The sequence below is a fragment of the Eretmochelys imbricata genome, chromosome 16 (genome assembly GCF_965152235.1).
Source record: "Eretmochelys imbricata isolate rEreImb1 chromosome 16, rEreImb1.hap1, whole genome shotgun sequence".
NCBI classification, from domain to species: Eukaryota; Metazoa; Chordata; order Testudines; family Cheloniidae; genus Eretmochelys; species Eretmochelys imbricata.
The window spans coordinates 4,571,249-4,588,374 of NC_135587.1; the positions used below are offsets into that span (position 1 = coordinate 4,571,249).

General features: G+C 54.6%; 1 protein-coding gene across 1 annotated transcript; it reads left to right on the plus strand.

The window, feature by feature from the left end:
- The first annotated feature begins 197 nt into the window (after positions 1 to 197).
- Positions 198 to 17,126, plus strand: C8G (complement C8 gamma chain). The gene is made up of 7 exons (XM_077836227.1): positions 198 to 335; positions 3,413 to 3,552; positions 8,703 to 8,773; positions 9,926 to 10,027; positions 11,059 to 11,160; positions 13,844 to 13,956; positions 17,106 to 17,126. The coding sequence occupies exons 1-7, from the start codon at positions 198 to 200 to the stop codon at positions 17,124 to 17,126; spliced, it is 687 nt and encodes a 228-aa protein (XP_077692353.1).

A 17,126-nucleotide genomic window follows, 5' to 3' on the forward strand; every position in this document is an offset into this window, starting at 1 on the left:
CATAGTTTGCGGGGGCAGGGGAGCTTTAGTAACACAGTCCCCTGCTATGTAAACAGCCTAGAGATTTGCTTCTGGTCACTTCCAGTAAGAGAAGCAGAGTGGCTTAATAACCAACCAGCTCAGCCCTCCCCTCCCTCAGGGCCCCACCAACCACAGCCGGATTCACCAAGGGGCTTAGATGGTCCTGGGGAGAGAACATGGTGTCTGCCGCACCCATCCTGCTCCTCGTGCTCCTTCTTGCTTCACTTGCTCCTGGGAAGAGACAAAGGAGGCCCCCAGCCCTGGAGAGTCACTTTGAGAAGATCAAGATACAGGAGAACTTTGACCTCCAGCAGGTGAGGGAGGGACTAGGGAGCGCTGGGCATCCCAGGCACAGCTCCCCGGAGGGTCCTCTGTCCTAGAGATGCTCACCTGCTCCATAACTTGCCAAGCAGGTGTTTCGGTTTGCCCTTCTGCTTTGGTGCCCTGCCCCAAGAGACGGGCTTGGGTGATGGCTGCTACCTTGGCCAATATTCAATCAGGATTGAACCGGGGACCTCCAGAGTGAAAAGCACAAGCTGCTCCAGTGCATGCTAAAGATTCTGGGCTGCTTAGGGGGGCTGCAATCTCCTCTGTGGCTGTGACGCACTGGGGGTACCTCAGCAGGGTGTCAGTGAAGGGTCCCAAGGCTCCTCGAGCTGAACGTGCTGAACACTCAGCGGTCTGCAGTCTCACTCCAGTTTCCCCCCCGTAGCCTCAGCAGAGACGCTAAGTACTCAGGGGGCCATGAGGTGTGTGTGCGTACTGCAGAGGTCTGAGATTGGTTAGGACGGGAGCTCACGCTGCTGCTGCTTGTGGTATGCCCATCCGCAGAGAACCCCAGCCAGGGGCCCAGTCTCCAGCACTCCTGATCCAGCCTGGTGTTTCTTAGGCGGGCAGCTGGGTGCAGTGCCCCTGAGGACAAACTGAGAAAGGACATGCGGAAAGACAGCGCTTTCCCCTGCCCCAGCTTCTGGCTCTCAACAGCTAACCTGCTGCAGTCCCTGGGGAGCTCCTGTGTGATTGCTAAGGTGCCTAGAAAGCTACAGCTGGGAGATGCTATAGAAACATGGGGCCAGATCCAACCTCTCTCCACAAAGCCACAGGGAAAGGGCTTTGTGCTGGAGAGCTGTGGGTGGAGGAAGGGAATCCAAGTCCCCACAAGCTGCCCTGTGGCCACTGTGATGCCCTTACGCCAGGGACTGGCCCACCAGCCCAAGCAGTAGGCTTCCCAGGCACTGGCCATACTATGTGCCTACTCCTGGGGGCATTCTGGGTCAAAAAATTAAAAATTCTGCACACACACACACACAACAACTCCCCAGGAGTAGAGAGTTAAAGAAAACCCTATGACTACCCAGTTCCTGTTTCTCTGCCCCCTTGTCCACCCCCCAGAGCCCAGCCATGCCCCCCCAGCCAATACACCCAACCCCCTATCCCCCAGAGCCCAGCTGCAGGGCCCCCATGAGCCAGATACCCATGCCTCTCCCCCACAAAGTCCAGCCACAGCCCCCCCCTTGCCCAGATACCTGCATCCCCTCCCCACCAGAGCCCAGCCACGGACCCCCCTTTGCCCAGACACCCCCACCCCCACCCAGAGGGCCACATTGATAACTGGGGCCCCAGCACCATACTGATCAGGCCCGTCTTATCAAGCACACTGGCCTCAAGCATAGGTTCCCTAACTTTTTTCTGCTATGCTCCCTTCTCCATGGGAGTCATAGAACAGCCTCCTCAAATCTGGGCAGAAAGTGACTCACCAAGGGGTGCAGACAGCTCACACCCAGGGCAGCATCAGGACTTGGCTGGCTCCATCCCTGGAGGAGCCCATGGCAGCACGGTGCAGAGCGGCCTGGGACTCCTCACCTGCCCTCCCCCCTGCCAAGAGCCTCTCACTCCCACAGGCTGCGGAGGGTTAAAATACTTGGGGCTGGGGCTGGCTGGGTGTCCAGGCCAGGCCAGGGCAGCAGCAGGGAGAGTGCAGGGAATCCTGTTGCTGGGGCAGGGCTGGGCTGTGCCCCTGCCCCAACTACTGGGGACTTCCAGGCCTGCACGTTCTCCCCACTGCTGCCCTGCCCTACTTGGCTGCCCACAGCCCTGAGCCCCCCGATAACCTTATCACCCCCGGGGGGGGCATGCTCCACAGGGCTAGTGGGCAGGGCACTAGCCTCTGAGACAGCAGACCCAGGTGCTAGTTCCTACTGTGCCCTGTGAGCTTAGGCAGCTCTTGTCCCCGTTTCCCTGAGTGTGAGCTCTTTGAGGCAGGGACTGCCTCTCCCTGGGCATGTACAGTCCCGTGCACAATGGGGCCTCGTCTCAGGGAGGGTATCAGGTGCTACTGTTATGTATGTGTCATAACATCAGATCTGTGCATTTAATTTCTATTTTGAGAAATAGGATAAATGTAGCTGAAATCTCACAAAGTGTAACTTTTTTGCTCAGAATCTGGTCAGTTCTGTAAGTTAGACAATCAAACAAAAACTGCAGCATTTCAAAGAAGAGACGTAGAAATTATGGTTCAGTGTCCAGCGGCATGTCTATGTGTTTTGATGCCAGAAGTGTCATTTCATGAGCACGTTGGAGGTGCGGGGTCAAAAAACAAAATTTGGGGGGCTGCGAAGTAGCCAGGAACAAAACTATAAATATTGTTTGTAAATGTCACCCAAAAGAATGCTGCATTTTTGCCTAACTGTAACCTGCACCCAATCTATTGCTCCTTGTGTAATTCATTTGGCCGCTGGGGAAGCAGACACTTGTTAAGCCCATGGGGACAGCACCTGCACCAAAACGATGGTGCCCTAAAACCGCTCCTTGTGTATGTCTGTGGAGCTGAGCGGGGAGCCTGTATGTCAGGGTCTTGCCTCTGGTGGATAGTCACCAATAAGCACTTTTGCCACCATCAGCCATGAGAGGGAGGGATTCCACCAGCTCAGATGCTGCAGCTCCTGCCTTTGGCTCCTCAGGGTCCTTGCTTCAAGACCCAACAGCAGCCAGAGTTTTGCCCTTGCTGCGGGAGGGATGGGGCGAAGGTGACTGCCTTAGATCATAGAATCATAGAATATCAGGGTTGGAAGGGACCCCTGAAGGTCATCTAGTCCAACCCCCTGCTCGAAGCAGGACCAATTCCCAGTTAAATCATCCCAGCCAGGGCTTTGTCAAGCCTGACCTTAAAAACTTCCAAGGAAGGAGATTCCACCACCTCCCTAGGCAACGCATTCCAGTGTTTCACCACCCTCTTAGTGAAAAAGTTTTTCCTAATATCCAATCTAAACCTCCCCACTGCAACTTGAGACCATTACTCCTCGTTCTGTCATCTGCTACCATTGAGAACAGTCTAGAGCCATCCTCTTCGGAACCCCCTTTTGCCTTGTGCCAACCCCTCCTCCTCTTGCAGTTTTCAGGGAAGTGGTTGCTGGTTGGTGTGGCCTCCAAATGTGACTACCTAAGAGAATATAATCACCAGCTGGAAGCAACAACCATGGCGGTGGCTGCCTCTGAAGGGAAGTCGCTGGCTGTCAGTACCTTCCGGAAACTGTAAGTGGCCCAGCGAGGAACGCGTGTTGGGCCGGCAGGCTGAGCTGGATCAGACGCCCTGACCTCCCGTGCTGTGTGCTCTGAGCTCGGCTTGTAGGACCTGCTTGACGACCCCTGGGGCTCAGCTGCAGCCCTTCCTCACCCCAGGCCACCAGGCCTGACGCCCCGTGTGAGAGCCGCGACAGCTCCGTGGTGCTGATGCGGGTCAGTGTGAGGTGCCCGGCTACCCCAGGGCCCCCTCTCCAGAGCACTGCAGCTTGTTCTGCTTCTTTGAGCCACTCCCTTAGCACCCCCTAGTGTTCTCAAGTAGGTACTGCAGGTATGCTCACCTGTTCCATTCAATTACTACAAGGCAGGTGGCTACCTCCTTACCTCGCACAAGTGCCAAGGGAAAACTGTGAACTGTGCTTGAAAATACAGCTTGTAATTAAAGCTCTTAATTCCAGTCAGCTTTTCTGAGTCTCCTGTGGGTGGCAGCGGCTCTGCAGCGAAGAGACCTCTATTGTGAAGTCAGCAGTCTGGGGGCCTCATGGCAGAGCCTGCAAACAACTTCTGCCTGGCTCTACCCAGAAGATATTCCAGCCCAGTGTGTAGGGTTTGGCCTGCCCTTGCAGTTCCTCAGCAGGGAGCTCCTCATTCAAGGAAAAGAGGAACAAACTGGAAGGGAGGGCGGTGAGGTTTGGAAGTGTGGCCCTGATTCAGCACAGCAATTAAGCACATACTTGGCTTTAAGCAAAAGGACTCAGCCCCGTTTTACAAAGCACATGCTTGACTTCAGTGGGCTCAAGCACACGTGGCTAAGAACTGGGCTGGTTCGGGGCCCACAGCAACAAAGACCTCCATTAAGGCTGAAGGCAAGACGTGGGGTCACTGCTGAGCTGGTAATGCAGAGAGGGCGTTGCAGCACTGGGCCAACGTGTTATCTGCTGCTGACCCTGCTAAAGCAAGATTTCCCCCCCACTCCACGAGACTGCTTTGGCGTGATTAGAAATGGAGAGGAGAATCTCAGTCACTTCCCTGCCCCTTTGCCTGCAGAGAGAACCTGGAATATGAGGAGAGAGAAAAAACTATCCCTGGTAAGGGAGGAGACGCTGCAGCTTGGGGGCCTAACGATGCTACCCATGTGCACACTCACACGCATTCACATGAACACACGTGTGTGCACAGGCACACACATTGAAAACTCAGGCCCAAAGGAGTCACTGCACTACCCTTCCCCCAAAGCCTCAGCCTACTCCTGTGTGTAGTGTGGTGATGCTGCAGGCAGGCATCTGTCCCCTTGAGGCATACACCTGAAGTACAGTCCCACTGTGATGGGAGCCCTGGGTGCAGCCTGGGACCGTGGGATCGCTGTGCTCCCTGAACTCTCTCCAACCTGGGCTGTCTCTCACACTCCTTGCTGGTGACCAGCAGCAAACCCCTCCAGGTGCTGTGATCACTCAGCACCACTGCATGTGGAGACTCCACACCCAGCTAGATTGCATGAATGCTCCCAGAGCCACTCATGAATCACACAGAGAAAGGCACCAGCCAAATCCCCACAGCTCCCAGCACTGTATCCCAGGAATATACCATCTTGCACTGCTCAAGATGAATAGTGCAAATTTGTTAATTGGTTCCCCACTTCATCAATGGAAAGTGGACATACACCAGCCTTTGCAAAACAGCAGATTTGCCACATACTTCACACAGACTCACTGGTAAAGATTAACAGTTAAACAAATGTATTGACTATAAAAGATAGATTTTAAGTGATACTAAGTGATAGGCAAAAAGTCAGAGTTAGTTACCAAAAGAAATAAAATATAACCAAGCAGCCTAACCTCTCAACCCTATTAGACTGGGCAGCAACTAGTTTAAGAAGTTTTTTCTCACCCCACTGGATATTGCAGTCCTTAATATATAGATTTGTCCCTTAAATCTGGGCCAGTCTCCTCTGTTGCAGTCTTCAGTCTTTCTCGCAGTGCCTTTGTTGCTTGCAGCGTAGGTGGGGGCAAGAGAAAGGCCAAGCCTGGGCCCCGTGTGTTCAGTTTTATACCCTCAGTCCATGTGCTTTTAGAACACAAGCCCAGGCATGTCTGGGGGGCATTACTGAGTCTCCAGGCAAGGTTGAGCAATATCCCTGGTGTGGCCTCATGCAGGTGAGTCATTGAATTGTAGCTCCCTTGCTGGACAATGGCTGCTGATGGGTTGTTTGACACCCTGCCCAGGCGTTGGTTACTTTCCTTGCTGTTGCCTCTGGAGAGCTAATATCTGCTTGATTCCCCAACTTACAGCATGTTTTAGTGACCACCATACAACACAATCTCATATGCGTTAATGATACACATCTATGGATAGAGAAATGACTCTCAGCAGATCATAACCTTTCCCCTGATACCTTACAAGGCATGCTTTAGATGTAAGATCACGATTATATACAGATGAGGAATAAGGAGGGGGGTTACAGGGTGCTCCCCCAAGGTACAGAATGTCATACCCACCCACAGGCCTTGCAGGCTGACTCTCTGACTCTCTTCAGTGCTTTGGCTGGGGGTGGGGAGGGGGATTGCTCATTATTTCCTGGCCACGTTCCCTTTCGTAGTGTCCCCAAATGTGCCTTTCTCTGACCTTTCCCTTTCCTTTGCATGAGCGCACAGGGCACTGCCTCCGGGCACTTTCTGGCTCACCTTCGGTTCAGAGCTGGCAAGTGAGCCAGGGGTCAGGCAGCTACCTGGCTTTGCATTTGGTCACTTCTTTCCCTGGGATGTTTGATGTAATGTGATAAAAACAATTGCTAAAATCCTGGGCCCACTGAGGTCAATGAAAAAACCATTGACTTCAATGGGCCCAGAACTTCACCCAAAAGCCTATGCTCCCTAGTGACCCTGACCTCAGAGGGAGTTTAGCTTGGAACTCACTACCATGTAGCTGTGGATATTAATTTAGAGCCAGCTAGTGTATGACTTGCTGGGCCCTGAATCTGGTCTCTGTGGATGAGGGGAAAGCAGTGGACGTGTTATTCCTTGACTTTAGCAAAGCTTTTGATATGGTCTCCCACAGTATTCTTGCCAGCAAGTTAAAGAAGTATGGGCTGGATGAATGGACTATAAGGTGGATAGAAAGCTGGCTAGATTGTCGGGCTCAACGGGTAGTGATCAATGGCTCCATGTCTAGTTGGCAGCCGGTATCAAGCGAAGTGCCCCAAGGGTCAGTCCTGGGGCCAGTTTTGTTCAATATCTTCCTTAATGATCTGGAGGATGGTGTGGATTGCACCCTCAGCAAGTCTGCAGATGACACTAAACTGGGAGGAGTGGTAGATATGCTGGAGGGCAGGGATAGGATACAGAGGGACCTAGAGAAATTAGAGGATTGGACCAAAAGAATTCTGATGAGGTTCAACAAGGACAAGGGCAGAGTCCTGTGCTTAGGACGGAAGAATCCAATGCACCGCTACAGACTAGGGACCGAATGGCTAGGCAGCAATTCTGCAGAAAAGGACCTAGGGGTTACAGAGGATGGGAAGCTGGATCTGAGTCAACAGTGTGCCCTTGTATCCAAGAAGGCTAATGGCATTTTGGGCTATATAAGTAGGAGCATTGCCAGCAGATCGAGGGATGTGATCATTCCCCTCTATTTGGCATTGGTGAGGTCTCATCTGGAGTACTGTGTCCAGGTTTTGGGCCCCACACTACAAGAAGGATGTGGAAAAATTGGAAAGTGTCCAGCGGAGGGCTACAAACATGATTAGGGGACTGGAACGCATGACTTATGAGGAGAGGCTGAGGGAACTGGGATTGTTTAATCTGCAGAAGAGAAGAAATGAGGGGGGATTTGATAGCTGCTTTCAGCTACCTGAAAGGGGGTTCGAAGGAGGATGGATCTAGACTGTTCTCAGTGGTAGCAGATGACAGAACGAGGAGTAATGGTCTCAAGTTGCAGTGGGGGAGGTTTAGGTTGGATATTAGGAAAAACTTTTTCACTAGGAGGGTGGTAAAGCACTGGAATGGGTTCCCTAGGGAGGTGGTGGAATCTCCTTCCTTAGAGGTTTTTAAGGTGAGGCTTGACAAAGCCCTGGCTGGGATGATTTAATTGGGGATTGGTCCTGCTTTGAGCAGGGGGTTGGACTAGATGACCTCCTGAGGTCCCTTCCAACCCTGAGATTCTATGATTCTATGACTCTCTTCGCCTAAACTGTCACCAGACACCTAGCCCAGCCCCCTTCCTCACCCCTTAAGGAGTGTCAGAATGATGGCTGCTTCAGCAACCCACATTTCTTGGCTCTTTCAGTTCCATTGTTTAAATGAAGGCTGCCCACAGCGTGTGGGTAATGCTGACAGGTAGGTAATACCATCTCACTGCCATCTAGCACTTGTCATCCATGGAGCTCAAAGCACTTTCCAAAGAAGGTCAGTATCATTATCCCCATTGTACAAGTGGGGGAAACTGAGGCACCGAGTGGGTAAATGAGTTGCCCAGAGTCACGCAACAGGCCAGCAGCAGATCCCAGGTCTCCTGAGTCCCAGCCCAGTGCTCTACGCACTTAGAAAGGAGGAACGTAACAATGTTTCATATTAATACTTCATTGCACGGCTGCCTCCATAGCCCATGAGGCCCTTTCGCAAGGTGGGGGAGGCTTATCAGCCTCTGTTTACAGATCAGGCACATCCTCACTTTGGGTGAGTTTTAGGTGTCTGATATTAGATACCTGGGTGTCTAAAGCTGGGCACCCAGGGTGGAGGGAACTAACTTCGAGGTCAGTGTGGCCAGATTTCAGAACTCAGGGCCAGAGTTTTCAAGAGCTCAGCCCCCAGCAGCTCCCACTGTGACACAGACACATTTTCCAAAGAGCTCAGCACCCAGATGAAACTCTGGCCCATGTAACTTACCCAAGCTCCCGCAGCGCTGAGTCAATATTAGAACACAAACTGTGCCCCCTGCATCGACCTCTCCCTGTAACTCATTCTGAGCGTGTAAAAATAATACCAGCGAATGAGTAATACGTAAACCAGGGCAATAAAGAAAACAGCAGCAAGGTGCAGCCACGAAAGTGGAATGCATCACATCTGAAACCTTTGCTCTTTGATGGGTCCTTGCCAAGCGGTGGCTTTTCTTTGGCTGGGTCGGAGGAATCTAACACACATGCTGTCTTTCTCCCTTGACATGCGCAGAGATGGAGTATGCTGGGAGATTAAGCAGCAATACTGCTCCACCAAGGCCAAGGGGCGATTCCTCCTGAAAGGTGAGTGAGGAGCTGGGGCTGGAGGAGGTTAGTGTTGGGTGTGTTTGGCGTGTTCCTAGGCAGGGCTTTGAAACAACAAAGCTAGCGACAAGGCACGAGCTGGCTGAGCTCCCAGATCTGCCCGTTATTAGCATGGCAGGAAATATGGAGGCTGGTGAGCATGGGGCAATTCTGCTTCGCCAAGCTGTTGTTTGCCCTTCTATTGATGTTTGCTCCCGTAGGGACTCCAGCTGATGATCAGGGCATAGCTTGCGGGTGGAGAGGCCCGTGTTAATTCTCTGGCCCCCATCAGCATAGTATGTGACATCTCACAATCTGTAATGGAAGAGACAAGGTGGTAGCTCGTATTAGAACCTAAGAATGGCCATACTGGGTCAGACCAGTGGTCCATCTAACCCAGTGTCCTGTCTTTCGACAATGGCCAATGCCAGGTGCTTCAGAAGGAATGAACAGAACAATCATTGAGTCGTCCTGTCGTCCACTCCCAGCTTCTGGCAGTCAGAGGCTTAGGGACAGCCACAACATGGAGTTGTGTCCCTGACCATCTTGGCTAATAGCCACTGATGGCCATATCCTCCATCCACTGATGGGCTTATCCTCCATCCTCTGATGGGCTTATCCGGACAAGCTTTCGAGCTCCACAGAGCTCTTCTTGTGAAGCTTGCAAGCTTGTCCCTTCCACCACCAGATGCTGGTTCAATAAATCACCTCCCCAACCTTGTCTCTCTCATACACTGGGACCAACACAGCTACAACAACTCTGCAACAGTCCTTCATGTATTTCTCCTCATACACCCCTGGGGGGCAGGGCTGGGCTATTACCCCATTGCACAGATGGGGAACTGAGGCACAGACAGGCTGAGGACCAGGGTTTTAAAGTACTTAGGCCTCTAACTTGTATTGTGCAAGGGCACCCACAAAGCACAGGGTGGAGCGGCGACTCAACGCCAGGTGTCCTGAGTCCTAGGCACATGCCATAACCACTGAACCACCCTTTCTTTCTCTGGCCAGCCTTCATTGTCTAGCTAGTGTCACTGCAGTTAGTACAGAGTCTAGCACAATGGTGCCCTGGTCCCTGATCCCTGCCCGGGGTCTCTACACACTATCATGAGACCAGTCCATAATTTGCTATCCCATGGCTTTGGCTCCTAGGCCGTGGCAGCAATGTGGATGTGGTGGTGGGGGAGACAGACTACAACAGCTACGCCATCCTGTACTACCAGAAGCTTCGGAAGATCTCCATCAAGCTCTATGGTGGGTGTGCAGACTCATGGCCTTGCCATTAGCTTCCCTGGGGAATTGCCTCCCCATGGAGGGGCACTGAGGCACAGTGGGGCAGACAGACTGGGGGGAATGTTTGGACCCAGCGGGCACTAGTGGCCCTCATTGGGTAGGGCCCAGACAAGCTGCCCCAAGTTTTGTTTGCTTACAGGTTAGATTGGGGTGACTTTGCTCAGCGCCCCAGCTTGTGTCATAGGGCATTTCCTCCAGGCTGCTCCCTCCTATTTCAGGGCTATAGCCATGGGGTCCAGAACCAGCACTGTTTGTGCTCTGGCTGCTCCCCACACATAGGGGTGGCACCGTGCCGGAGGGGTAGGGCTCTGCTGTGGGACAATGTGAGGACAGTGGGCTTTGGGACTGATTCTATTTCACGTGGCAGCAACGCTTCCTGGAGGCTGCAAATGTCTTGGTTTGAGGCTGGGCTCAATTGTGCGGTAGGAGTCACACTTGCTCATGTGAGGGCTGAATTTGGTCTGGTGGCTCCAGACACTGGATGGAAGATCACCAGCCTAGGGCTAGAGCTGGGCTTGAAATGCTTTTCCTGCCCCACAAACATGTTTGAAATGTTGAAAAATGGCCCCATCCAGAACAGAGATAAAAAATCGAAATCTCAAAAATGTTCACAAACTAAACATCAGAAAAAAATGTCAACTGCATCAATCAAAATGTTTCATTTAAATTTTGACTATTTAAAATGTGGGTTTCTTTAGTATAAGTAGTTTACACCTCTAAATGTAGAGTTGCTTTGAAACAGAGAAACTGGAATGTTTTCTTTAGAAAATATCAAAATGAAACATTTCAACAATTTCAAAAAAAAATGTCTGAGTGGAAATGTTTGTCAAAACTGCCCCTTTCACTGGGAAAGTTTCGCTTTCAACAAATTGGCATTTCCGACAAGAAACGTTCCATAGAATGGTTCCTGACCCACTCTCCACAGTCACTGCTGTCCTGGGGCTGAACACAGTGCCTGCCATTGGATTCTCTTTATTTCACCCCTCCCAAAGGACGCAGCGTCCGGGTCAGTGACGCCATCATGGGTAAATTCGAGCAGCGCATCACAGAGATGAACTTGAACGAGGACTTCACCTACTACTTCCCCACTTACGGTGAGTCCTGGTCATCTTGCTCAGTGCAGTGGGGGGGTTTCATCTTCCTCTGCAGCCTGGGGCACAGGCAATGTTCCCTCTAATGTTTATATTCATGTGTGGAAAGAATTTTGTTATGTGCACTCATATGGAGGTGATGTGTGGCGAGGGTTTCGGAGTGTAGGAGGGGGCTCAGGGATGGGGCAGAGGATTGCGATGCGGGTGGGGGTGAGGGCTTTGGCTGGGGGTGCAGGCTCTGGGGTGGGGCCAGGGATGAGGGGGTTGCGTTGCAAGATGCCCTGGGACTGTGATGGGGAGAGAGGACTCCCCCCAGCCCTTTCTCGCCACAGCAGCCTGGGGCTGGGGTAGAGTGTCTTTCCCCGCCGCGGCAGATCGAGGGAAGTGATTATTCTCCTCTATTCGGCACTGGTGAGGCCACACCTGGAGTACTGCATCCAGTTTAGGTCCCCCCCACTACAGAAGGGATGTGGACAAATTGGAGAGAGTCCAGCGGAGGGCAATGAAAATGGTTAGGGGGCTGGTGCACATGACTTACAAGGAGAGGCTGAGGGAACTGGGGTTATTTAGTCTGCAGAAGAGAAGAATGAGGGGGGATTTGATAGCAGCCTTCAACTACCTGAAGGGGGGTTCCAAAGAGGATGGAGCTCGGCTGTTCTCAATGGTGGCAGATGACAAACAAGGAGTCTGAAGTTGCAGTGGGGGAGGTCTAGGTTGGTTATTAGGAAACACTATTTCACTAGGAGGGTGGTGAAGCACTGGAATGGGTTCCCTAGGGAGGTGGTGGAATCTCCATCTTTAGAGGTTTTTACAGTCCGGCTTGACCAAGCCCCTGGCTGGGATGATTTAGCTGGGGTTGGTCCTGCTTTGAGCAGGGGATTGGACTAGATGACCTATCTTCCAACCCTAATCTTCTATGATTTTATGAGAGGTGCCTCTCCCTGGCTGAGGCAGCTCTGGGGCTGGACGAGAGTCACCTCTCCCCACTATGCACCTTCACGGCCCTTGATAGCCTGCTGCGCGGCCGCGCAGCTTAGAGGGAACTTAGGGCACGGGTCATAGGCACAAACTTCCCCTCTACCTGGAGGGTGCTCGACCCCGCTTCCACCCAGGCCCCACCCCCACTCCACCCCTTCCTGCCCCTGCTCCGACCCCGCTCCACCCCACTACACTCCTTCCCCCAAGGCCCCGCCGCACCTCTTCCCACCCCTGTTCCCCCGCCTTGCCTCTTCCCCACCTCGTTCTTCCCCCTCCCCCGAGCGCCCCCCATCCTTGCTCCTCCCCCTCACTCCTGAAGCCAACCTGCACTGCACACTGTGAAACAGCTCTTCACGGTGGGCAGGAGGCGCTAGGAGGGAGGGGGAGGAGTGATCATCAGGGCCGCCAGCAGGGGAGAGGTGCTGGGGGGGGCGGGTGGGAGAGGGGGAGCTTGGCAGCCAGTGGATGCTGAGCACCCGCTAATTTTTCTCCATGGGTACTCCAGGGCTGGAGCACCCACGGAGTTTGCGCCTATGGCATGAGTGATTTGCTGCTTCAAACTAGAGGTTCTGGGCCTATTACAGGAGTGGGTGGGTGAGGTTCTGTGGCCTGTGATTAGCGGTGGGTCAGACTAGATGATCACAAGGATGATCCCTTCCGGCCTTAGTCTTTGAGTCTATGAAGATGGGCTTGAGGACCCCCTGGTGCTGCAGTCTGCCCGAATGGCTGTCCCCCTGGCCTAACTCCCAGCCGGGGAATAGCTCCCAGTGCATTTGATCCAGGGACAATGGTGTTTGCTCCAATGCTCTTGCAGGGTGTTCTTGGCTAAGGGCACAGCTCCGCCACCATCCCGTCCCACCCCTTTGTCTTGTCTTGCCAAAGCAGCTTAGCTTAGCTTGGCCACCTGCAGCTTGGAAGTCATCAAAGCCCAGAAACACCCTGTAAAGCATTATTTCTGTAGCACCCAAAGGCCCCGGTGAGGGTCATGCTGGACCTGGCCAAACAGAAGGTTGCCAGAGCTCCGAGTCTAAAGCAGGGCAAGCTCTGTGGGGCACTGTGTAGACTCAGATGGGGTGGGGAGCACTGGGGAACTTGTCATCGCTGGTGGGCATCTTTCCAGACAGAAGCAGAAGGAGGTTGTGGCAGGGCAGCTGGTCAGGGAGCTGGGACGCAGATTTTAGGAGGTGCTGGTAAAGCAGAGCCCCCAAGGTCCCATGGCCCTGAGCTACTGTGCCCTTTTAGGATGTGCTCGAGGCCTGCATGGGGCGGCACGATGATTTTTTAGCAGCAGCAGGTGAGCGGGCCCAGAGGCTGCTGCGAGCGGTTGTGAGAGGTGTGGGCTAAGGAGCCCTGGCCCGCTAGTGCAGGGGTGGGCAGGAAACAGCAGGATTTGCTCCAGCCTGGGGATTCCCGGGGAGAGGAGCTGCTGAGTGTGCCTGAGTTGTAAGGGATGTGTGCCCATGAGCCAAGGGACAACTCATTGGCACTTTGCCTTGGGGTCTATATCAGCTGACACCAGGTCTCTTGACATGAAAGCCCAGTGTGCCCCTCACATCCATGGGCCAGGTGTAAATGGGTGTAGCTGGTATCCATTCACTTCAATGCAGCGATGCCAGTTCACATCAGCGCAAGGCGTGGGGCAGTGGACCCGCCCTGTGCTTTGGGGACAGGTGGGGTGCTGGACACTGACATGTGGCCTTTGTTGCAGGGTTCTGTGAGTCCACAGATCAATTTCATCTGCTTGATGGTGAGTTACAACCCCCCAAGGCCCGGCCGGCAGGACAAGTGCCCCCCACGTCCCCCATCAGCCTGCAAGGCCTAGTGGGTGGCATGGGATTGTGCAGCCCCAGCTCAGCAGGGAGAGGGGCCAGGGGGAGGGCAGAGGGAAGGAAGTGGAAAAGTCTCCTTCCCGTCATCTAATGCCAGCCTCAGGCAGCTCCCCCATGGACCACAAACTGGTGTCTGAGTGGACTCCCTGGGGATGGGGTCAGATGGGGGGGCTGACTGGGATGGAGGATGGGGTCAGATGGGGGGGCCAGTCTCCTCTGTTGGAGTCTTCAGTCTTCAGAGTGTCCTTGTTGCTTGCAGCATAAGTTGGCAGGGCCGTCCTTACCCATACGCAAACTAAGCAGCTGCACAGGGCACCAGGAAATTTGGGGGACCAAATTGCCCCAAATTTCCTGGTGTCCTGTGCAGCTGCATGCTGCTCCAGTGGCCAGCCTGATCCCCTGGCTGGCTGAGCCTGCCAGGAAAGCTGCCCCCACTCCTGCCGCACCCCGCCCCGCCTCTTCCCACCCCTGCTCCTCCCCAGCCCGCGGGGGACTGCAGCAGGAGTTGGGTGCGCCCTGCAAACACTGGGTAGCAGGAAGTGGAGCGACCCGGCCCCAACCCGCTCCGCCAGCTCGTGCACCCAAGCCTGCTCCTGCCCCCCACAGACCTTGGGTGCAGCCCCCCCCGCACGGAGGCCTGGGGATAACCCCCTGCAGAGGCATGGGGCCATCCCCCTTCCCCCCTGCAGGGGGGCTGTGTAAGGCACCACAATATCTAGGGACGGCCCTGTAAGTTGGGGGCAGGAGAAAGACCCAGAAGTGGGCCCCTGTGTTCTGTTTTACATCCTTAGTCCATGTGCTTGGAGAACACAAGTCCAGGCATGTCTGGGGGGCGTTGCTGAGTCCCAAGGTGAAGCAACACACACACACACACACACACACCTCTTCCCTTGTCATTGACCCTGGAGAGCTAGTATCTGGGCGCTTCCCAAACCACAGCGTGTTTTAGTGACAACCATACAACACAGTTCATATAATTTCATATGCATTGATGATACACGGATTTAGATAGAACAATGGCATTCAGCAGATACCTGATACCTTACACGGCATGCTTTATATGCAAGATCAAAATTATGTATAAATGAGGACTATGGGGGTTACAGGACTCTCCCCCAAGCAGGGCCGGCCTTCGGCATACGCAGCATATACGGCTGCAGAGGGCATCCGAAAATCTGGAGCCCCATTCCCCTCACTGGCCGCGGCTGGAATCCTCCCTTCTCCGGCCCCTGTCCTGCGCTGGGCCGGCGGGCTTCTCCCCTGCTCCCTCCCTCGCTCCTCAGCAGCCCGGCCCCGGCCCCGGCCCACCGCCGCCTGGAGGAGTCGGCCCTGGACCCTGCCTGCCTGCACCGCTGGTCTCGGGCCGGGGCCAGGACAGGAGGGGCGAAACTTCCATGTTAGTCGGGGGAGACTTAAAGTGACAGTGCGCTCACTGTCTCTCACACCTCCCTAACACACACACACTCTGTCTCTCTCACACAGACTGGCTCTCACACCCACATACAAGAGTCACAGTCCCCCAATACAGATTGTCACACACACACAGTCTCACACTCCCCAACACACTCTCTCTCTCTCTCTCTTACACACACACACACACATTATTGTTGTTGTTATTACTGCTTGGTACTTCCTGCCAAAATGCTGTGGTGAGCTAGGTGGCAAGGGGCTGCAGGAGGGCCGTGGGCTCTGGTAAGGTGTAGCCCCCATGTGACAGCGCGAAGCCGGCCTTGAGCCTCTGCCGCAGCATCTGCTGCCTATGAAGCTCCGTGTGTGTCAGCAATGGCGGAGGTGGGGGGTTGGGAGTCCACAGGCGGGGGTGGTGGCTGTGCCCCCTCGACACACTGGGGTCAGCGGCGCTGGCTGGGGACGGCCTTCAGTGGAGCATAGGGGCAGCAGTTTAATAATACTGCATAAGGCCCCATAAATCCTAAGGGTGGCCCTGCCCCCAAGGTATAGAATGTCACGAGGGGCTCCCTGGGGCATGGGGGACAGGGTCAGAAGGGGTGGGGCTCCTTGGGCTATGGGGTCAGATGGGCTGGGGGCTCCCTGGGGCATGGGGGACAGGGTCAGATGCGTGGGGCTCCTTGGGGTGTGAGGGATGGGATCAGATGGGAGGGCTCCTTGGGGCATGGGTGACAGGGTCAGAAGGGGTGGGGCTCCTTGGGGTGTGGGGAATGGGGTCAGATGGGGAGGCTCTCTGGGGCTTGGGGGACAGGGTCAGAAGAGGTGGGGCTCCTTGGGGTATGGGGGATAGGATCACATGGGATGGGGGCTCCCTGGCAGGGGGGAAACGGGGTCCATTCCAGGGCAGCGGGCTCATACCCCTCTCATTAATGTTTTGGGATAAGGAGGCATTTCTCCAGTCCCCATCATTGGCTCTGAAGGACGTCCCTTATCTCTTCAGAGGAAAGCTGACTGAAGGGCAGTGGAAGGTGCCTGCGGCCCTTGGCAGTGCCCAGGTGGTGCCCCTCCCCTCAGCCCCTCTCTATTTGCTTTCCAGAAACGAAGATTTAGGTGAAGAGGGAAATGCCAGAGACTGCGGGAGCCAACCAGCCATGTCTGCAGGCATACTGAGCGCAGGGGCTTGGCCACGGGAGCTGCCAGTGAATTCTGTGGCCCAGTTATTCAGCCAGGGCTGGGGAGCTCCAGGTGGATGCTGGGCCAAGGAAGTGATGAAGGGGTGGGATTGGGGTCTCCTCTGTAGTCCTAACCCTAGTGTTTGTTCACTCCCAGCCCTTGCTCCCCCTCACTCCCCAGGCTCATGTCTCTTCCACATGATACTACCACACAAAGGCGGATCTGGGTTTTGTGGGGCCCTGCGCCAGAGCAGTGGGGCCCGCTGCCCATCCCTTCCTCCTGCAGTCCTCCCCAACCCCTTCCGTGCTCCTGCCAAGGAGTGGGGTTGGGGTGCGGCCAGCAAGAGCACCAGGCAGGCAGAGTGGTTCGGGGCACAGGGGCACCCATTTTTCTGGGGACCCCAAATTAGCCAGGGCCCCTGGGCACAGGCCCCGTTGGCCCAGTGGCTAATCCATCATTGCCCCCATGCCCTTCTGCGGGATCCCCTGCCCAGTTGCCCCTCACTGCTACTGCCTCCCTCCTCTTACCTGATTCGGTGCTCGCTCTTGTTGCTGTCCCCAGATGGGCTGTGAGCCCCCATGA